This window comes from Rhipicephalus microplus, chromosome 3 (assembly GCF_043290135.1).
Source record: "Rhipicephalus microplus isolate Deutch F79 chromosome 3, USDA_Rmic, whole genome shotgun sequence".
NCBI classification, from domain to species: Eukaryota; Metazoa; Arthropoda; class Arachnida; order Ixodida; family Ixodidae; genus Rhipicephalus; species Rhipicephalus microplus.
Genome location: NC_134702.1, coordinates 47,054,721 through 47,077,901, shown reverse-complemented (window position 1 = coordinate 47,077,901; position 23,181 = coordinate 47,054,721). Strand labels below are relative to the sequence as shown.

Below are 23,181 nucleotides of genomic sequence, written 5' to 3'. Positions count from 1 at the left end.
AGATGTCTTCTCTGACAAATAGGTCTACTACTGGCGACGCGCCGCAGGGTTTTCTTTATAGGCACCGGGTGGATCCTTTGAGTAACCAAATGTCCAACCAGAAGCGCCGCTGGTCATGATGTCGCAATCCATCAATGGGGCCCGCCGCTCCGCGTGGTTGCATCAAGGACGAGGGATGTTACCACGCATTGCGTAAGACTCGCCAGACTGGAAGGCACCGATTGCTGCGCGCGGTTGCAGCCAAGGACGAGTGACGTCGCCACGCATTGCGTAAGACTCGCCAGGCTGGAAGGCGCCGATTGCTTCAACGGGCTCGCGGGCTGAGAGAGCTCGCGGTGCGTTGCGTGACAGACCGGCGCCGCCGCTTGATGACGTCGTTCAGTTGATCGCGTCAGGCGGGCTCGATTGCTGGCCTTGACAGAGATTGCCGTTCAAAGAGGCATTTACGTTCGGTGTGGACTCACAGGCGTAACACCACGTACTGTTTCATGAATGTCACTCAATGCCAATTGCTGCACTAGACGTTCGAGTTCTCTGGCATTCCAGTTTGACCGGCCGAGTCCCGGACCTCGAACGTCTGCGTATGAGTCTAAGACACAATGAAAGTTCCCTAAGGGTACCACATGTTGTGAATTTAAAAGGAACGCATCAAGAGATTGGAACAACGCATTGGAGTTCACGGGCGCCGCTGGGGCATACACGCCAACAAATCTTATTCGTAATAAAAAAAAAAGGGGTGTAGTGGAACGCCAGCACGCGTCCGAAGGCACCGAAGGAAACATGATGGTCACGCAAAAGACCTCGGTTAAAAATAACGACACCGACGCCAGTCGAATGCGTGCTGGCGTACGAAAAAAAACAATCATTTATTTATTTATTTATTTATTAGAATACCCTAAGGGCCCGTAGGGCATTACAGAGGGGGTGGGTACAACATTTATAACACACAAGAAAAAAAAGACAAAATAAAGAAACAAGTGTCAGATGCGCAAATTAGGAAGGCAACATAAGTCAACTAAAAATGTATAAGAATTCAAGCACATACAAGACAAAGATAGATAATGGAAACTGCGTATAGTTACAAGCATTGCTGAGAAATTGCAGTCTTGAATAACAAAGGGTCTGTTATTGTTACAACGGAAGAGGGAAGGTGGTTCCAATCGGCGGCTGTTTTCGGTAAGAAGGCTGCTGAAAAGAATTTGGTGCGGCAAAACGGAATGGCAACCTTATGCTGATGATCAATGCGCGATGAGTGGTATGACGGTTGTGAAATGAGGTCTCGCTTCATTGATAGATTGTGAAAAAATATCTTATGAAAAAAAATGCAGTCGCGCCAGTTTCCTCCGGACAGTTAAACTGGGTAGGTCAAGGTTAGATTTCATTTCTGATATGCTAGCAGTACGGGAATAATTAGAACAAATGAACCGAACTGAGCGGTTCTGAACAGATTCTAACGCGTTAATTAAATTTTGCTGCACGGGATCCCATATAGCGGACGCGTACTCAAGCTTTGGGCGAATTAGTGATCGGTATAATAGAATCATCATAGGTAGAATAGAATAATCAATATCAATATCAAACGTGCGTTTGAAAGCGAGTACATCAAAAAAGCTTAAAAAATTTGTTTTTGGCACGAACAGCAAATCACAGTGCTCTGAACACGCGAGAGCCAATACCACAGCCTGTTTTTGTGGATTGCGGAAACCTTTAACGTTAAAAGTAATAGCTTTTAGAGTAAGACCATGGGAAAATTAAAATGTAAAGAAGATCACGCAAAGGGAGGAGCACCTTTAGCAGGTGCGGGATCCGGTGCCCCGCGAACAGCTACGTAAATTTTTACGGCCAGGCGATGCACCGGAGGCTCAGTGCTTCCGGGACCGCTTTGAAGTCTGCAGGGGACTTCTGTCTCTGGTGGGGGCTTCTGAGTCACTAGCGGATATCCGCTGGCACTTGGTGTCCGGGCTCTTGAATGAGGATGGTACAAAGGCGTCTACACTGTCCTAGATTATGTCACTGGGGCTGGTGTGTTCGTCAATTTGTAGGGGTGCCTCACTCGTCGTGCTGTTGGAGTCCTCGTAGATGCAGGCATCGTCGTTTTCCTCGACGACATCTGAACTTGTGGTCGACTGAGCAGCCACGCGAGGAGCGTCAGATGCAATATTTCCATCTGAGACGCCTTCCTCACGAGGTCCCTTGTCTGACGAGGGCTCGGCCTGCGGTTCCCCAGAAATGGACACGGGACGAGGGGAACTTGAGTCTTCAGAACCCGGAGGAATTACCAGGTCCGGAATCGTTCGGGACGCAGTGGGCGTCTGGTGCAGCGTCGCGATTGGAGCACCTTAGTCATGGTCGGTTACCACGGGTCGCGTTGACGAACCGTCGCGCCTGTTCTTAGACGGCGTTCCTGGCTGAAGTGGAGGGAAATCCTTAGACGCCGTTTTATAATACGATGGCCTGATGGTGCAGGCGACGGTGGCATGCGGGTCCCCACAACGGCAACACGGCAGCGAGCAGCCTTTCCTGTCGTGACCATAAACGCCGCACCTTCCACAGAACGGAGCTGTGCGGTTCATGCGGAAGTGCCCACTGCCTCCACTTCGACGGCACACTCGCTGGATTCCTCTATAGCCACAGGTCACTCGATGGCATGTGACCTTGAGGTAGTTGGGCACCGGTGACGATGCCTTCATTTCCATGCGGATGTATCGCGTTCCAGTGGTCACGGTTGGGCACGATCTTATGAGTCCTCTGCTCTGGTGATATGCAACACCTTCCCGTAGGGGGACAGTGCTTGCGCGAGGACTTCACTGGGGACGTGGCACGGCAGGAACGGGATGGTCATTTGGGTGACTTGGGTCCTAGGGCTACGATGGCGGCGCGCTCTCCTCGGATGGTGAGGTGCGACGCGTCGCCGATTTGAGCCAGGGTGGCTTCGCTGTTCATGGTGACTTGATAATTCCGGCCTCCGAAGTGCTGGACACAGTAAACTTCTTCGATTCCTACTATTCAAGACGTCGCGTTAACGACGTTTTCAGCACTTGCCCCTTCAGGGACGACGACATCGAAAGCCTTCTTCGGTGGCTGGCTTCCCATGATGGGCGCCCACCAGCCTAAGGACGCCCTTTAACGTGCTGCTCATCTCGTCACCAAACTCGGAAAACTACGTGCGTTAAAAAAATGGTTAACGATTTCTATGGGAGAGCTGAAAGGTGTCCCTTAACCATGTGTTTAGAATAAGTGGTTAACGATTTAGAGTACTAGGTACTCAACTATGGGAGAGCATAAAGCCGTCCCGTATGTCTATGGAGACCATCTAACCCAGATGTTCCCTACCTTAGTGGACCTCACTATGGCGATAATAGACGTTACTGCAGGGAGTGAACTTCATGCTGGCGGTTAGAATGAAGTGCGGTCGACAAAGGTGCACTGGTCACCCGCGCTCTTCTATGCCTTATTTTCTAATTAGTTATGTTTTCTCTAGCATGAGCTTCTCAGTGATCAGCAGTTTGTAGGATGGCAATGTGATCTTTTATGGAAGTCGTCTTTTTTAACGTTGCCGCATTTATTTCTTGACGGGATGTAAACGCATTATTGCGGTTGTTGCCTGTAGCCACTGAAATGTTGCGCTGCTAAGCACGTGAATGATGGCGCGATTCCCGGCATGAAGAAAGAAAGAAAGAAAGAAAGAAAGAAAGAAAGAAAGAAAGAAAGAAAGAAAGAAAGAAAGAAAGAAAGAAAGAAAGAAAGAAAGAAAGAAAGAAAGAAAGAAAGAAAGTAATTCTGTTGGTGAGGTACTTACACGCCAGCCTTCGCTTGCCGCCAGTTTCGCGGTAGGAGAAGGGCTCCGTAAAATTTATTACTGTTCTTTTTTTCGCTCTGTTACGCACAAATCGGCTGTAGGAACGAGGCCGTCGTAGAAGTAAAGTACCAGCCCATCACAGCGGTGACCAGCGCATGTATCTGTGCTTGCGAGAAGGTTTCCTTGCACAGGCTCTTTTGTCTACAAAGTGTTTCTCGCTTCTAGTGATGCTGGGAAAACGTGCGCGTAGTGGGTGGTTTTCGCAGAACACTGAAAATTACCCGGATATAGCGGCGATGGCGTAGTGGTTAGAGCATCTGCCTCGCATGCAAGAGATCCGTGGTTCGAATCCAAGTGCCGCGCAGTTCCCAACCGGATAAAAAAAAAATCCGCATGGCTGTGGAACTGCATTAAGAGTCCTTGGGTGCGGCCTCACTGGTGACCACCGCCGGTAACGCACTCCCTCACCAGAGCAGGATTATTGGCCACCCTGGTGTAGTATCTGGCCACTACCTCCCACATGCATAGGACCGAATAGACTGGCAGAACATGGGGGAGGCCTTTGTCCTGCAGTGGACGTAGTCAGACTGATGATGAAGATGACTCGACAAATGAAGCCTGCCGAAACACGAGGACGCCTGCTTCGACACATACACACACAAAATGTTGCTCCTGTGCGATTTTAGGCATGTTCATTGCCGAATTTGAGAATGGGCAACGTAAAGTTCTTGAAGAAATAGTCCGATAGTAAGCAGATACAGCTAATGCAGCAAGTATTGCTTCAAACCTTCGCAAATCTGAAACACCCTCTGTCAGGTACCTTGTTCGCAATTCGAATTTTATCATTGTTCTCATTCGCGACACAACAAAAGACGTTTTATTAGTCGTTCTCCAAGTACTTGGCGCAAAATATTCCGGGGGTGAATCGGCCATGCATAAAATGACAGCACACTCGCCCTTTGCTGATGGAAGACACCCACTATTAAGTATACCTGTCACGCAAGATCTCCGTGAGAGAAAAAAACGCGTTTTATTTCTGAGGAGAAGATAAAGAGTTCGGAAAGAAACAAGGGATTAAAGAAGATCATAAATATTGAACAAATGTGGTCAAATAATAATCGCCTTAAATCTAGTGAAAATCCTTCCTGCTCCTCGTAAGAAGTCCTGCGACAGTGTCCAAAGGGGGAAGCTCCCGGCAGTGTCAGCCTCGAAAAAAACTTTATCGCACGTAGTGTAAACAGTGTGCACTCAAGAAATGCGTATATTTCTTTTTTCTCTTCCTCTAATCAGTATGAGAAAAAAAGACAGACTGAGTAGAAAGAAAATATCGATTGTTTTGCCGTCTAGACAGAGGGGGCAAAAAGATCCTCTCCCTCTGCTTCTACTTTTTATTCTCTCGTCTATCAACACAAATACAAATATGTGAAAATATATTTTCCCAAACGTTGGCGGGAGAGGGGGCCTGGCTTCAGTGGATACAAATGTTGGTTTACGCTTTGTTTTTGCTCCCGACTATTTTTTATGGCTTATCCCTCCATATGTAATGGGTTAGGCTGCTCTGAATAACTTTCTTCTCATTTTCAATTAATATACACTCGCAACTACGGCATTTTTCCTGGTGACATGTCAACACGTTACGCAGTTGTTGAGACTCACACCGCGCTGGAATTAAACACACAAATAAAAGACACACTGAAGCACAGGTAGGACACACACGCTTCAGTGTGTCTTTTATTTGTGTGTTTAATTCCAGCGCGGTGTGAGTCTCAACAATGTTCAACCAACTAGCCCCCACTCTTGCCCTTCTAACGTTACGCAGGGTGAGCCGCTCATCGTACGCAACATAAGCATTGTCAAAGATCGAATCATTTGTATGACTTGTTGCAGCCAGGTTTATCATATCCCGACGTCGGTATCTGGGTGCGTTTACCTTCTTCTTCCTCGTTATTAGTCTCGCTGACTTTTCTTCAATCTAAAGTATATAATTTTAAGAACTCGTGCGCTGAGCGCCCGTGTATCTCGGTCATATTAGCCCCCCTACTTACCCGAATACATCAGCCCAACGAAATATAAAAGGGCGTTGAGGAAAGCTTAGTGCTGCACGATAATAAGAAATGTTGCCGTATTACGTTTAATCTGATTGCAGGCGCGACGTGAAAACTGCGGAGTATACTTTCTTGAGGCCGCAGGATTACCTTGGAACTCTCTGTGAGTCGTGCATGAAAGTCGACACACTTGCGCACAGATTTGACTTTCATCGGTTTTCAGCAACGAGCGACGCAAACGGCGAAAGCTCTAAGTCTGCCACAGCTGCCAAGGGGGCTGCCCGAACTGAAGCTCAGCGGTTCGGACGTCGGAATACAGAAGTGCGCGCCCCCCGAAAGCAGACGCTTATTACCACCACTGCGAAGAGTGCGTGACGCCGAAGTTGAAGCTCAATACATATCCTGAAATAAAACCGTGCGCAGAGCTGCGTTCACATTTTACGTTAGGGGGTATCGCTATCGTTGGTCTTTTTTTTCCTCACAAACTATTGCACTCGTTTTTTTTTTCGCTTCACAACTACGATATAGCATAAATGTCCTACGTTTTTAGCATTTTGATTAACGTTTGTCATCTAAGGCTGAATAATTACATAAACATACGAGCAGCTTATCAACATTCTTGTCTTGTCAGTTGTGCTGATTTTACGTCGCACTTACTGGTTTTAAATAGCTTGCGTCGACGCTCAAACCACCGTGTTGGAGCACCAGCGCAAGGGGGCGTGATGTTTGCGATGTTACATTATGTTATCAAAATATCACGTGGCAGATTTGTTCGTTATTCCTGCACAGATGCGTTTCTCCCACGTCGTTGTCACTTAGGTGCCTGTTAACCGCAAGTCATGAGTAATCAAAGCCACCATCGCAGAGTGCCAGTGCGTTCAGAGTCTGCACCAGTTTCGCTCCTCGCAAGCTACCTATACAAAATACACCCCGATTCGTCTAAACGATATGGACAATACTTGATCGGTGCATCACTTTCAGTAACGTACAAGGGACCAGATGAGCACAATAATTTAGATGCCCATCCCCAAAGGCTTCCAAGAATTAGATGTGCTTTCTGTTGGGTTAATCAGTCCATACTGTGTTCTCACCATGAAATTATGTTCACTTAACATAAAAGTAAAAAGGGAGGGTACAATAAAAAGCTGGGGGATGTTTCTTCTTTATCCTTTTCTTCTTTTTTGCGTTCTTTTGCATCAGGTGACCATAACTTATTAGTCAGTAAACGGCATTGAGAATCTCGCAGGATAATGCTCAGAGCACCGAGAAGATGTAGAGTAATTTCAAAACAAGTAAGGGCCAGTGGGAAACACAAGATACTGTGAAACGAGAGAGAGAGCCATGCAGGTCAGGATTTCGTATATTGCAGTGCATCTGTGTTTTTGCATGCTCGAGCTGGTGCCGCGTGGGTATCAGTTAGCCTTTAAACTACGTATTTTAATAAGTTGTAAGTGCCAGCCTGACCAATCGTTTCATATTTACTGTGTTCTGTGTCTCCTGCTGTGTTTTACTCGTTTTGGCAATGTACCAACTAGCCCCAGTCGAACGCCTTGGTTGAATAACTTCTTCTTCGACACGAAAGTAATGTTTACTTAATTTCATAACAAAAGCTGAGCGGCGTATCCTCGCTTCCATTACTGCTGACGTAATACAAGAGGAAGAAGAGCTCGAGGCGGTTGCGTCATATGTTACCCTATATGGTTACGCGACGGGCACCACGGGGCGCCAGTGGAGGCTTCTGGCTTCGCCTCTCTTTTCGAATGTCCAGGAAAGATTCCGGGATATCTGGATCGCGAAGATGACAAGAAAAAGGAGGGGTCATATGCGCTGGAGCGAAGGGGCTCGTGACATTGAAACGTGCTGCGTAAAGAGACCGAAGTGCAGCCGTACGCGCGCCGGCCCCGCGCTCCAGCCACCTCCCTGGCCCTCGCCTTTTGGAACGGCTCACCCTCTTCCTTCTGGGACCGGAGTCGCGCGGCATCTGTGGTAAGTCCAGTCGGTTTTCCTTCTTTCCGTGTAATCGCCGTGCACTTCTACCTGTCACGCCTTCACTCTTTCGGCCTCTATGATTGGGGACAATGGTACGCGTCATGGTCACCGTGGTCACAGCCTGATGAACCTGAGCGCAACTGCCAAACGATGAGGATATTAGAGACGAATAAGGTGCTATATATATGCACGTTTTACAAGAACATAAAGCACTTAGGCATTATCAAGATTCTGTTTGGCGTTGCATAAGTCGGTTGAAAGATTTAGGGGTCAGCGTTGCCAGATGGCCGCGAGGTTTGCGAATGGTTTTGCCCCTGTAGATGTGCCTTCTCCGTGAGGGCTCTGTGTCATCAGCGGTGCATTTTTCTAGTGGATGGGCGACGTTGGCCGTTTTAGTTAACGGAATGAAGGGTGCATTACAGAAGACGGGGCGCATTCTCTTGCTGTATGCGCAGCTGCGCAAGTAAAAGGTCGGTCTCGATCGTGTCTTAGAATCTAGGAATCAACGACGCATCGTACGCCGTGCATTCCGCGAGTGCGTGTAGACTCGTGTCGCCGAAGCACGGAATTTCTCTGTAGCCTGTTGTGACTGGCGCCCGAGCTGACGAGGGAGCGGCGCTCTTTGGATCTTCAAACAAGTAACCGACCGGCCAGCTGCATATGACCGCCAGGCATTGTCCCTCCTAGCCGCAGGGTGAGACATCGTGTCGCCACGACGCCACAAGCCATTCGAGAGAGGACGACATGTACAGCATCTTCCTTGGAAGAGACCGCGGCGGCCACCGCAAATCGCCCCGCTAATTAAGCGAGCAGTTCGGCGGACCCTTTGAACTATGCTGTCTTGAGCTTGGGACCCCTCGACCAGCGGCACGCACACGACGAGGAAGAGCCCCACTGGCGCCACCTTGGATTGCAGTGATCATGGCGCAATATTGGACGTTCACGTGAGCCGTGCATGCTCGTCCCCCTCGCCAGTTGTGTGTGGCTTGTGATTGGACAGTACCATCTGCACGTGCTCCCTGATCTAGGGATCTGAGGAGAACATACCCCTTATAGTGAGCCACCCGGCTCGTTCGAGGGAGCGCCATGTAGAGGAACGCCAGATTCGAGAGCTCGCCATGTAAGAAAGAGCTCGTCATGTACGAGAGCACGCAATGTACATAATGTAAATAAACCTTCTTCAAGTCTCTCTCCCTCCTGCCTCGACAACTTCATCCTGGACCTCCGGTGCCTGCAAACCCTGGTCGCAACAAGCTGTGCGTACCTAGTCAACTACTCACAACGACGTGTCTTCTGGGGAAATTAGAGTCGCAGCAGACGGTGCGGTTCCCTTTGCTGATCGTGTCCGATCGTGTCTCAGAAGTAGCGCTTCTTTTTTGCCTGTCGAGACGTATTTGGTCGTCACACGTCCCAATGTGAAAGACCCTTTCTTTCAGCATGGAGGCCATCGCTCACCGATATCCCGTTTAGGGACGGTCCATCGTGCGTCAATTGCTGCGTGATCAGCACGTTCTGAGAATTTTTACCAATTAATTTTTATTTATCCTATTTATTTTTACAGTGCGCTCCTTCAAGCTGAGAGACAATAAGCATTCGTTATTTGTAGTTCTGGTCGTTTGTGCTCATTGCGGGTGGAACCTTGTAGGCGACGACGCTTCGCTGGGCGGGGTCCCATTTGCAGGTACGTGCGAGTCGCCCTTGATTCACTCCAGCAGCGGCGATAATACAACGTTCTGGGCGTATATAGCTGAAGCATATTCGACGTAATCCAAATATCAAGCTTTGACCCGTTCATTCTTCATATGTACACGAGTCCGAACGATATGTCTTGTGCTGACAAAGCTAGGGGAAGCGCAGCGTCCCCGTCACCGCGCGCCGTCGACGCGGCACGATCAGCTGTGCAGACTCCCTCCTTCTGAGACACGATCGGGCACGATCAAAAAGCGAAGCACGCCGCCTGCTGCAGCTCTTTTCAGTTTCCCCAGAAAACGCGTCGTTGTGCGTAGTCGACTAACTATGCACAGCTACGGAGATATTCGTGCTTCGGCAACGCTAGTCCGACGTATAGTGAAACGCGGCACACAAATTCAGCTCCCCTCAAGCGTGTTTTCATACACGTCGTTGCGCGTTGATTCCCTAATTCTGAGACACAATCAAGGCCGACCCCTTAATCTCACAGCTGCGCACACAGGCGAATGCGCCTCGACTTCTGCAACGCACCGTTCATTCCGTTAATAAAAACGGCCAACGTCGCCCACGCACTCACAAAATGCACAGCGGACGACACATAGCCCTCACGGGAAAGGGACAACTACCGGGGCAAATTTTTCTGCCAAATCTGGCGGCAGCCTGGCCACACTGGCTCTCCAACGTCTGGCAACAGTTTATGCAAGGCCAAACTGAACCTTGCCACCATTTTTAAGGCTGCCCCTTGTTCTTATTTCTTTTTGCCATCATTGTCTTGGTAGTTGCGCTGTGGTCCATTATGCACCACCAGCTTGATCAAGTTTTCGCGTCGCTAGGCGCAGAGCCACTCGCTGTACAACCGTATGTGAGGTGCCTGCCGAAGCAGTGGTTCTGTAGTGCCACACTACGTCCTGATTCGGTCTTAGAAATAAAGTGTCGAGATGAGCATGACCACGTCGGCCACCTTCACGCCGCCTCACGTCTCGTCTTCTCGCTACAGTGCTATATTGTGACCCTGTGTTGACCGCGGGGAAATGAATCATCTTGCATAATTTCAAACTTCGTTACATAAGATCATTTTCATGCATAGCAGCGAAGACTTGTCTCTCGTGAGCCAATGAAAGCAGCTCAATGAGAGCCAATGAGCGCCAATGAGCCAATTAGAGCCAACGAGCAGGGAGGGACGTGAAGCTTACACTCTATGGTGTCACGAAGAGGGCAGATATATATTCCTTGTATATTTATACATCTTACTTTGACGACACGCCCCGGTACTATAAATTCATTGTACGGACTGTTTGAGATGATGTAGACGTAGAGTGTCATGAGTGAGATGGCACGAGACACATTCCTGGTGCTGCAATGCGGCGCACTAGCGCGAGACCCCGATGGTGGGCAGACGTGCCGCGTTCACGTACGAGATTCGTCGAAAAAAGGCTCGTGGTACACGACAAGAGCTGTGATAGAAAATGACGGAGGATGAGCTGGAACTGTGCTGCGGAGCTTCGAACTGCGAAGGTCAGGCAGGTCAACGTCGACATTCTATACTGCGAGGGAAGCAGGTAGAGCTGCCCGATTCTGAAAGATGCCGCCATAAGAGGCCCGAGAAGTGATCTTCGACCTCGGAGGCCCCGAGTTAGGCAGCCCGGACTTGCTGCAACCTTCCACAGCAGTTCCTGGTGGGGGGGGGGGGGGGGGACTACAGCTTTTCCATTTCGAGCCAGAACAAATGTGGCCCACACCAGTCATAGGAGTGCGTCATCAATGAGACCGTGGACGAGTTGGGTTTGACCAAGCGGGCCGAAGATGACGAATATGACCGGGACACTGGTAGTGAAGGCGGCGTGCAGCTCCTTCAGCGGCCTCTTCCAGGACGACATCCACGACGGTACAAACGTCGTCGTACTTTCGGAAGTGGCATCGCAACAGTAAGAATGTTCTACTATTGCGAGAGCATATCAGAGTAGCTACCGAGAGGCCATCTAGACTAGAGACAAATGAGGGCTAAGGATCAAGCTTGTCTAAGTTAGTTACGATTCTCTTGTGTAGCCGAATATTGCGTGCCTCTCTCTTTACGGGAGTGAATTCTGAGTGTCCGTTTGTTTGCCGTTTTGTTTAATATTGAAGTGGGTTTGCCGTGTTACCGCCGACTAGCGTCTCTCTCTCAATCCAAACCTTCGCATGCGCTCCCGAGGTGAGATTATGACATAGAGGTGCAAGGTGGAGTTTCGTCTTATGGTTCAGTTATGACAGAGGCGTCTGCCAAGTGTTAGAGATATGGTACGAGGCAAGTTAAAACGCATGAAGCATCCTGGTGCTTGTTAACGTTGACCTAGATAACGCTACTGTAGTGTGCTTACTCAAATGTATATAATGAACGTATGACACTCGCGATACCGTTGCGCATTTACGTTTAGGGCGAGTTTTTTGTGTCCTGATATAGTTTTATACTGACAATAGCGCAACAAGGGACAAGGGATAGGAAGAAACACAAACGAGCGCTGAACTTCCCACTGATGTTTATTTTCTGAACGGAGCAGAATATAAGAAAACCCGACACGTCAACAAAAGATTGCAAACCGGTGTTTGCGAAAAACCAAAAATAGGAGTCAGCCATACGTCACTTGGTCATGCGCGCAGGACAAATATTGCACTTCTTCTTCCGTCAAAGCAATGGACAAGATGCTCACGCAGTTATTGCCAAATCAGCCAGCTCAAGCGACCTCAATTATCTCGCGCGTTACTTGAGCACCACATCACCTGTCCACTCGGCATCTTTCGAATAGGGGTATGGGTTCAGGAGTGCCACACGTGCTGCACTGAAGGGCTAAGTACCCGCTGTCTATTTACGAAATAGACCACATCTTCAGGGCGTGATCATCTCTAGTCATTTGTCCCTTGTCTCGTCTTCGTGCGCTCTATGTTTTAATAATAAAACGAAAACATCTACTTCTGATGATTTTCCACACACATAACTGTGTGTCGTGTTGGCTTAGCGGCCAAAGTGCCACGCTGGTTCGATACCCGGTCATGGCGGCCACATATCGATGAAGGCAAATGGCGAGAATATCCGCGCACCTATAGTTACGCATGCTGTAATTAAGCCCCTTTGCCCACAGAGTTTCGTGAAATTTCTTACTAAAAGAAACTTTGGCGCTGCGATCATTCAGTGACCATGGGAATGATTGGTATAGTGGGTAGTGTGCTGCAATAAAACTCAATGCCGGCAGCCGGTACTAGAACGCAGCCACCCGACCACTACGGCGTGCATGTGAATCATGACTGTGTTACAATACTGGACCACATAAGGGGCAGTTCATGTTGACCACTTGTAAGACAGCCACATTGTCAGAGTTGCCCGAAGAATGGAAGGCGCCTGTATCACGTCCGCGTGACGTGACGCCACCTTGCGTCGGCCAGAGAAAGCTATGGATGCCTATAAAATGGCTGTGCTTTTTAAGGTATTTCGTGTTCAATGCTGTGGAAACTTCAACTGAGATAAAATGAAGCGCGAAACAAACAACGTCGATGTCTTCCTTTGAGCTCACAAACTAATCGGAAAGTTTTTAATCTTCTGTCTGACGATCATCTTGTTTGGGCAGCAAAAGCTTGCATCGTATTTCTTCCCGATGCTACCTTCGCCAAGCTGTCTATTTTGCCTGGTGCTCGATAGTTGTAATAAGACTGAAGGCGGGCGCAGTCCTCTTCGTTGTCTATCTAGCCGTTTACGCTATATACTCAAACACACTCCATATTGTGAGATTCGCGCGTAAAACCGTTTTCGCATGCATAACATCCGACACCCTCCTGCAGGAAACACCAAGCTACAGACTACCTAGCGACTCGGGTCAAGTTACAGTGACGTCAGCGCGTGCTTCTCGGCGCCTCTTCCCGATGATGACATCACCGATGGTATTCGTCGTCAAGCAAGAACCAAAAAGTGACGATGAAAGCTTGCTCGTCGAAGCGGCTGTTCCCGTCCCCGACGGCGCCGAGTCGGCTTATGGCGGCGTAGAAGACGCCGTTGCGAATGACGACGTCGACTGCAGCGGTGGCGGCGAAAGCTGCAACAGTTGCGCCGGCGGCGCCCCCTCGCGCCCGAGGACGGCGCCAGAACGAGACCGCGTGCGGTGCTACACCTGCAGCAAGGTGCTGGCCAACCGCACGACCCTGATTAAGCACCTTCGCATCCACACAGGAGAAAGGCCGTATCAGTGCCCAAAGTGCAACCGCAGCTTTCGCCAGAAGGAGCACCGCGACAAGCACGTCCGTGTGCACTCCATGGTGAGTGGCTATACTGGGTTAGACGTGGTACGCAGTGAGCCCAAGAGCTTTCAGTAAAACGTGTAGCTTGGCGAGTGAGTTTACCAATTCTGGGTGAATTGGTGTGCGCAAATACAGACAAACGACAACCGAAAACAAGAGACAGGTCCATGCCTTTTCTGTTCTCGTTGGTCTCTGTTTGCGCACACCAGTTTACCCAGGAGCACTAGTTAATACGATGAAAGAGAAAATGACTTACGTCTGAAGCTCACCACAAAAATAAACGCTTATTGAGTAATAATTCTAAGCGTACCTTATGTATTGGTCTAAGACGATTTGAAGTCGACGGCTATGTTCGTTCTCTTCTCGCTGAATGTACTGATACTTCCCCTCTTACTCCCCTTTGTAATGTTTTCTGCACCTAGCGGAGTTTTACACTGAAGCATTTCAAACTTTTTTTCAATGTCACGTGGCTTTGCACAGCCGCCGTGATTTTGCAAAACTTTTGGCCAAGCGGCGGTGTGATGTCATGATGATGGTGACGTCATCAAGATTATGTGACGTCGTGATGATGTCACAGTGTGGTGTCAATGATGGTGTCATGTTGAATTGAGGTTATGCGACTTAGTACGCTAATTGCAAACGAATATTTCCTTGAGTGTAGCGTGACTCATGACCAACTTTCATTACTTTGTTGCTCTTGTTTGTTCGTTCTTTTTTTCATCTACGCTGGTCTCGCCAAGAGTCGCCAGGTCTCGCGAAATCTCGGAAACGCCAAAGGCTAGTTGTGTTTCAAGAGACATCTAAGGTTTTCACCTTATTCAGCATTAGACACAATTCCTGGTACGATGAAGATGTTCCGCAGCGCCAGCGCGAGCGGAGCTTTATAAAGATGATACATTGCCAGTACGTTATGTTGGGCTAGTGGGTACATATTAGGCTGAAATTTGTGGCGCAAGGTTTACAAAGAGAAAAAAAAGAAAAAAAGACGAGACAGAAAGAGCACCAAAACAGACTGGAAAGGGCCCCTTGTAGAAGAAATGAAGCTTAACAGTACGTTATGTTGGGCTAGTTGGTACATATTAGGCTGAAATACGTGGCGCAAGGTTGACAAAGAGAAAAAAAGACGAGACAGAAAGAGCGCCATTTCGCTCTTTCTGTCGCTTTTGGCGCTCTTACGGCGAAGCGACGAATTACATGTTGCCCACTATAGCATAGAGTTCGTCCAACTATTTCTAGTGTACCACTTAATTGCCTAATTAGGGAACGTTAATTAGGTAGCTTCTAATGCAACGAACAGGATGACAGCTCTTACTGCATAGATGTAAACCGATCTGCAACACATCCGACGAGACAGTGTCTAACTTTCTACTCATTAAATATGAGCCTTTTTTCTGCAATGCTCACGCAATACAATACACAACACACCACGCGAAATTCCTGCACATCATACATCCATCGCTTCATATCTGGTGGCGTACAAACTATATATGCTTCTCTCGTGGTGGTTTACGACAGCGACGGGCAGAGACAGCCATTATAGCATCCGCTGCCGCGAACAACATGAGTTCCATTTCACGGACACCACCAAGGTCGCTGTAATGTCGTCTTTCAAGTCACAACTCATGTGTCCGCATCTTAAGCGTTTATTTGAAGGCGGAACGTTAGGGAGCACTTCAATCACGGTGTACCAGCGCGCATGTCACGAGCTATTGTCTTGCACTTCGCGGTCATTTGTAGGAAGCAGAAAAACCAGTCGTTACCTATAGCGACCTACAACTTTAGAATACGTTTTTTTTTTTCTCGAGTTTCGTCGCTTTAAAAGTTAGTCATTCCATACTGCCAAATTAAGCATGTAAACAGAGCACAACAAAGTGCAACTGAATTCATGCATTACATAGCAGTGTGCACTTGGTCATTGATTCGTGGGGTTTAACGTCCCAAAACCACCATATGATTATGAGAGACGCCATAGTGGAGGGCTCCGGAAATTTCGACCACCTGGGGTTCTTCAACGTGCGCCCAAATCTGAGCACACGTGCCTACAACATTTCCGCCTCCATCGGAAATGCAGCCGCCGCAGCCGGGAATCGAACCCGCGACCTGCGGGTCAGCAGCCGAGTACCTTAGCCACTAGACCACCGCGGCGGGGCTATGCACTTGGTGGCGGAATCACTAAAAGAGTCCGTATATCTTAAAATTGGCTAGAACTAGCTGGGCACCCTAAGTGTATATAAGAAAATTACAGTTGAGAATGCAGCAATACGTGGTCACGTGGCATGATAACATAGTCTCGTGGCTTTATGCCATTTTTCGTGGGCTTCCTTTCTTTAAACACCTGGGATTATCAGTAAGCTGCATGTACGTCGTCACAGAAATGGGGATTAATCGTTGTGTAATGCCTTTCTACAATTTAACAAAACGTGCTTGACTCTGAAATTAGTGTAAAAGAAATGGCAGGATCCTTTATGCATTCACCTGAGGCGACTCTAAGGTGAAAGCCATATACTTTGTAGTGCTTAGCATTTCGGGAGCTCGGCTTGTCATCCATGCAGTGTCTCATGGTCCTGCTCAAGATCAAGCATTCAGTACATGACTCAAAAAAGCATGCATTGCTCGAAACCTCGTTAACATAAACATACAAGGCTAGATAGAGTAATATGACTGACAAAAATAACCAGGAAAGTTATCGCAATACTTAGCATCGACAAAAAAACATTAGATACATGCGGATGTTACCCTTGACGTGCATGAGAGAACTCCACCACCTCGCCAGTCGAGCGATTACCCTCACCCGGCGCTTCGCCTGCACTTCGTAACTACATCTGAAGGGGAGGACAGAGTTTTCTATAATTAACCAGAGGAGTGTCTGGCGCTGCGATCGTTCAGCGACCATGGGAATGATGGGTAATACATGGATTAGCCTAGTCTTCGTGCTTGCCGACTTCGAACGCGCTTGTGGCTTTGTTTATTGCAGTGTTTGTTTTGTTTTTGTTTCGAATAGAAAGACAAACCACTTCGAACTTCCTGGCCCAATTCGTATTGTTGAGCCTAAATGGTTAACGTGGTAAAGCGTAACTGCAGCTGCTCAACATTTGCTGATTGTCATCTCATGGCAAAGCAGCTCCAAGCCACGCAATGCCAAACGGAGCTGAAAGTACGAATGCTGGACAAATTCGTGTACTACCCGTCATTATCATGCTCTAACCAGCGCCAGAGTTCCCTCTAGAGTATTTATAGAATTTTATAAGGGGAAAACAGCCCGTACCTCAAATGCCTAAATAAGCAAGGAGTCAATAAAGCGCTGCAAAAAGTAGCGCGCATGTCACACATCGAGCTTGCCAATCTCTCGAACAGTATTCTATATACTCGTGCCGGGAAAACGGTTCATGCTTGCCTCGAACACTCGCGCCATCGGCAGTTAGTTGAACGAAGCAATGGCCGTAATGTTGGTGAAACGTCACTTGTGGTTGCAGTGCTGGCTATCTAATTTCATAAAGATTGCATATGGACTCACATGATAGAGGTGTCACGTCGGGTTGACATCAGTTGTATACTTAACACCTCCACTGAAGGTGGTCTACCTAACACTATAGCCAGGGCCAGTTTGAGCCTGGTCTATACAGATAAAAGGTCGCATTCTTGCAACGCTTATATTAGATAACTAGATTACTAAGCCGGCACTCATTTTTAGTATTTCAATAGTGGACCACCCAGAGGTTTAGGTAGAGTGCAAGTAAAAAAATTATCTAGGTAGGTATTAAAACTTTTCGCCACAGTAGGTATACATCAACGACCAATTAAGTTTATTGCCCCCCCCTCCACTTTGTTAAGATTCCGTTCATTTGCCTTTTTCATCTCTCATATTTCTTCTTTTGTGTTCTCATTTTTTAACATGCTTAAAACAAAGTTATCATTTTCAGTTGCTATCTGTAGTTGAAAGCGGCACAACAATGTCACTTTGTATGAACCGTAGCTGGAAGAACGATTCGCGCTATGGCCACTTCGTCAAAAAGACCTTTGTGCAACCCCTCCACCCCCTTCCTTTTTTTTCCATTTCTCTCTTGTTGTAGAACTTGATCTGACTGATCCTTTCCCACGTCCAGCTATCTAAAAGAGCCCCTACTCCCCCCTTCTTGCATTTTTTGCCCTGCTCTGCCGAAGGCATACCCTTCTCCTCTTTACTATTTTGAAGTTGGGAAAGAGTGAGCACGATGCGCATAAAAATGCGGCTGAGGAAGACAGTTACTTGCCAGTCGAAAGCAAGTCGTCTTGCCCAAACAGAGACACACCCTGTTCAACAACTTTCATCATTGCAAGCCTCCCCCTTCCCCTGTTCTCTCCCGTTCGACACTTCTAGCAAGACACACCGAGTAAATTTTGAAGCCTTCTCACCGCAAATACAGGGAGTCATACACAGCCGTACTATAAATCAGTAATCATCCACTTGTCTCGTTAACCAATCTGAAAGTATAGCTTCAGTGTCTAGAAAACTGTCAATAAAAACACTTGCAGTACCAACGAACACAAATGATCTTATATCAGAACAGTATCAGCATTTCTCTCTCTCCTTTTCTTCTGTTTTTTCTCTTTCTCTCACTCATTCTCAGTGACGTATACTTTAGGGGGAAATACATAGACGCTGAGTCCAACAGTGACCACTTCCTATCACTTTCTTTTTCTGTTATTCACTCTATCACAATGCTTAGCATTGTGGAAGCGTTGTCTTAAGTGGCATACCTTGTTCTATGACTTGCTTACCACTTGGGGGCGTTACTATAGTGATAAGTGAGTGCGGCTCTTGCGTGTCTTCCTTTGCAGGGCAAGTCGTTCGAGTGTGCGGTGTGCACCATGACCTTCGGCAGGCGCCACTTCCTGGAGAAACACATGCTGAGCGTCCACAAAATGGACATGAGGTCGGCCTTCGAACAACACGCGGTCATCTTCCTGGAAGGCTCAAACCAAGTTGAACCCTCTACTCTCGAGGTGCGTACACTGCAGGCTTTCTCCGGCTTACGCCTTACAAACAGTACAAGTCATACGCCTATGACCAAACGACGTCTAGCAGGATATCTGTCAGATTAAGCATTTTAGCTGTGAGGTCTTGCGAAGCACCATAGTATCGGCATTGTTTTCTTATGGCCTTTCTCATCTCGTTCATTCAATGGTTGAAGATTTTTGAGCAAGGAATGTCTGTGGAGCCAACGCTGGAACACGTCCTCAATGACATACCCTAGAGGGTGAAACCTGAACGCCGAGTCCAAAAAGGGACACTTTCTCTTTCACGCACTCACTGTTTCACTCGTTTACAAGAACAGGGTGCTTCACGAGGCAGGTAGATGTGTTATGTGGATTGAGCTAAGTCACGCGCACAATCGATGAACCACCCGGAACTCGGAAATCTTAAGGCCTGTAAATTTACCAAGTCTCACGAGAAACGTACGTCGGTGCAATAAAGCTAAAACATCCAAGTTCTTCACTTACTGTGCGTGCTGTCGTGTGACCTTCCCAACATCACAAGCGCGATACGCATTCACCGATCAATGAATGACAAGCAAATTAATTTGAGCTAAAAGTACCGTAATAATACATCAGCCCTTGATTCGCACTTGTACGTCTCGGGAGCCTATGGAAGTTGCTTCGTAATGTGACACTAAAGGCAACTAACATTTCGTGTGAGAGCGAAGATTTAACGCTTTACAATGTCTAAAACGTTAATATTATGGCCAGCTTCGTTTACTAACCCGTAAGTTGAGGTCGTATCAGCGAAATTGTGCCATACCATTGGTATCATTGGTACGTTATCCGGAGGCGTTGGCTTCGACTGTTCTTATGGCATGCGGACCATTAATTAACGTCATTTTCCTTCAGACTAAGCAATCCCTTATGAAACGAACACGCCATGGGAGTCTTACGTTTATGGTGGTCGACTGTTGGCCTAAGGTCGCGGGATCGAATCCTGACTGCGGCGGCCCCATTTTCATGGAGAAGAAATGCTAGATGTTCGTGTACTTACAGGTGCGCATTAAAGAACGCTATATGGACAGAATTTCCATAGCCCTCACCGACGGCGTCTCTCATAAATGTATCGTCAATTTGGGCCATAAAACGCAATATATTACCAATATTCCTTGAGAAGCAAGCAATACGAGGTTTCTGGAACGCCATTTTAACAATGCACATTTATTTATTATTTACATTTAGTGTCGATTGAACAGCTGGGGATGCTCGTGACGCACGTCGGCAGTAAACATGCTTGTGCACATACGTCATCAAAATCTCACTAGCTCCTCAACCTGTTTTTTTTATTTTTTTTTATTTTTCCTCGTGACCACAGCTTCAGGTCGACACGATCGTTGATCCAGTTGTCCCGCCGCCACCTCCAGCACCCAAACCGCCACAGGTGCACCGGTGCCCTGTGTGCCAGAGGACATTCAGTCTCCGCTATAACTTGCGCCGTCACATGCGAACCCAGCACGGTCAGACGACGAACACGTGTCTAAAATGCGGCAAGGGCTTCAAGCGAGCGTGCGGCTTGCGAACGCACGAGGTCACGCACTCGGACGCGCGGCTGTACCAGTGCACCTTCTGCGGCCGCTGCTTCAGTCAGAAACATCACCTCATGAGGCACCAGCTGGTGCACACGCCGAAGATAAACATCGTCTGTTCAGTCTGCCAGAAGGGATTCCGCTATGCGTCTATCTTCTTCGAACACATGGCCATCCACGACGCCGAAGAAGAGATGAGAAAGAATAGAGAACTTCAAAACTTGCGACCCAATGACGGAGAAGCAGACGATATCCCCCATGAAGTAGACGTTGAAAACGGGGAGACGACTGCTGGTTCACATCATCAGCAGAGGCACGAAGAAGACGAGGTCTTTATCGAGCACACCAAGTTGATGCCGAATGCAGAACAGCCGTTGGTATTTCGCGAGCAACAGATGGCGCACCAGGAGCAACAAATGGAGATCCACGGCCGACAAGCGGAGCTTCACGAACATCGAATGCTGTATGAGGTGCAAGAGATGACGTTTCAGGAACATCAAGTGGCGCTCCAAGAGCTACAAAAGGCGCTTCAGGAGCAACGAATTCAGGGGCAACAAGCGGCACTTCAAGAACATCAAATGGTCCATCAGGTTCAACAGACAACGCTTCAGCAACATCAAGTGGTGCACCAGGAGGACTACGTCTCCATCGAGAACCTTCAGTTGGACTGCATGATGTGCGGAAGATCGATGCCCGATCCGCACGACCTCTACCAGCATCTTTTGGAACACTGCCGCGAAACATACGGCGCTGATCGCGATGACTGCTGGGAAATTGGGGCTGCTGACGAGATACTTGGTCTCTGAGCTCTCAGGGACCTTTGTTGTATATAAAACGCCCTGGTTCGGAGTCTACAGTGCATTCGCTCTCGTTAACCGTGCTTTTGTGAGGGAAAAGAATATTGTGCTCCTAAGGAAGTATCAAAGATAAAATATTGTAAGGCCTAGCTATGAACACGGATATGAGAGAATGGAACGTAACGACACTAACGCGTTCTCATTTTCTTGTGTACGTGTTTGCATGTTTTAACGTATTTAGGATTTTTACTTATGGGATCCTTAGAAACCTCAATTTTTATTTACCCCATACACACATCTTCAAAACGCTCGACATGTTTCATACAGTACTTCTGGAGATGTCAATGTCATTGAACGTTTATCGGCTCAGTGTATTCATGAAAACACCCGTTGCTTTTCTTGGGCGCTACTGGACACGCCGAAACGCGCTTTGGTGGTGGTGTAAATACGTTAAAAATGTCAGGAACCGTCCGTTAACCTTCATGAGAAAGCACATCCTGCGGCCCCGCCGCAGTGGTCTAGTGGCTAAGGTACTCGGCTGCTGACCCGCAGGTCGCGGGATCAAATCCCGGCTGCGGCGGCTGCATTTCCGATGGAGGCGGAAATGTTGTAAGCCCGTGTGCTCAGATTTCGGTGCACGTTAAAGAACCCCAGGTGGTAGAAATTTCCGGAGCCCTCCACTACGGCATCTCTCATAATCATATAGTGGTTTTGGGACGTTAAACCCCACATATCAATCAATCAAAGCACATCCTGTGGATAGCAGACACTATTTTGAACATCTCGGCCAAATCTTGCAGTTGCGCGTGCCAAAAAAAAAAAAGTTTAGAAGCGGAGCGCAAAATTGGCATTTTTTTTTCAGGCGCCCTTTTTTCGTACATAGCACTGTGCTCACTATCTTCGAAACTGCCAGAGCCGGCAGTTTGGGGTTAACCGTAGATAGTTTATACTGGTTGATAGCCTCAATAAAAATGAAAAGACAGTATAAATTTCAACGTGTGTTCAGTGAAAGCCTGTGCCTGACGAAAGAGTGTGGCCGCACGCGTCGCTGCGCCATCACGTGATTGCTGAGAATGTGTGAGGGGCACGGACGGACGCTGCCGCTGTGGTATGACGTGATTGTTGAGAAAGTATAAGGGGAAAGGCCACAACCATGTTGGCACAACCGTTGCTATGCTGCACTGTCACATCACGTGATTGCTGAGAGTGTGTGAGGGGGCACGGACGGACGCCACCGCAGTGGTATGACGTGATTGTTGAGAGAGTGTAAGGGGGAAAGGCCACAGTCGTGGTGGCACAACCGTTGCTATGCTGCACTGTGACATCACGTGATTGCTGAGAGTGTGTGAGGGGGCACGAACGGACGCCACCGCAGTGGTATGACGTGACTGTTGAGAGAGTGTAAGGGGGAAAGGCCACAGCCGTGGTGGCACAACTGTAGCTACGCTGCACTGTGACATCGCGTGGTTGTTGAGAGAGAGTGAGAGGAAGAGGTCACAACTGGCACAATTGCAGGGCACGGATGAACGGACTGTTGGACGAGCATTAGCCATTAAAGGTTTTCGCCTTGGCGTCAAGAACGGCATTTGCACCAGATGTGCTTCTTGCCACTAGGTGTCACCCCGTGTCGGTGCTGCGCTCAATGGTCTGCTAGGATTAGATAGTAAGTCATACTCGCGAGCAAGAATCACAACGAGGAAGAGCGTTTGCGTTTCGTCTCACGCACCAAAGCTAAAATAGTGCTCCCTGACGCATCCTCTCTCCTTCGTGCTATCCCTGCCTGTTGAGACGAGAGAGGAGAAGTAGCGCTAAAAATGCACGACAAATCCTTGTAACCTCACGAGTTCTAAATTTATTCGATAAATTTGAAGCGAGTATAGCACTTTAGAAGACAAGGCTTGTGAGCGATCAACTGTCGCATGTCGCATGGTCACGCAGTGTTTCATGCACGCCCAAATCAAGGCTAACGTTGCTCAAAATTCGCGCAGGATAAACAAGGTCTAAAATAAGAATAAATTAAAAAAAATTGCAATAATTAATCGCATTACCTTACC

At 48.0% G+C, this 23,181-nt stretch overlaps 2 protein-coding genes across 4 annotated transcripts in view; one reads left to right on the top strand and one right to left on the bottom strand.

Moving 5' to 3' along the window:
• LOC119161504 (uncharacterized) overlaps positions 1–23,181 on the bottom strand; it is a 212,988-nt gene that overhangs the window by 72,988 nt on the left and 116,819 nt on the right. The gene's annotated exons all lie outside the window — the stretch shown is intronic.
• On the top strand, positions 7,661–21,136 carry LOC142802631 (uncharacterized). The gene is made up of 4 exons (XM_075887615.1): positions 7,661–7,830; positions 13,333–13,803; positions 18,604–18,768; positions 20,120–21,136. Exons 2-4 carry the CDS (start codon positions 13,414–13,416, stop codon positions 21,134–21,136), a joined length of 1,572 nt encoding a protein of 523 aa, XP_075743730.1. The 5' UTR covers positions 7,661–7,830; positions 13,333–13,413.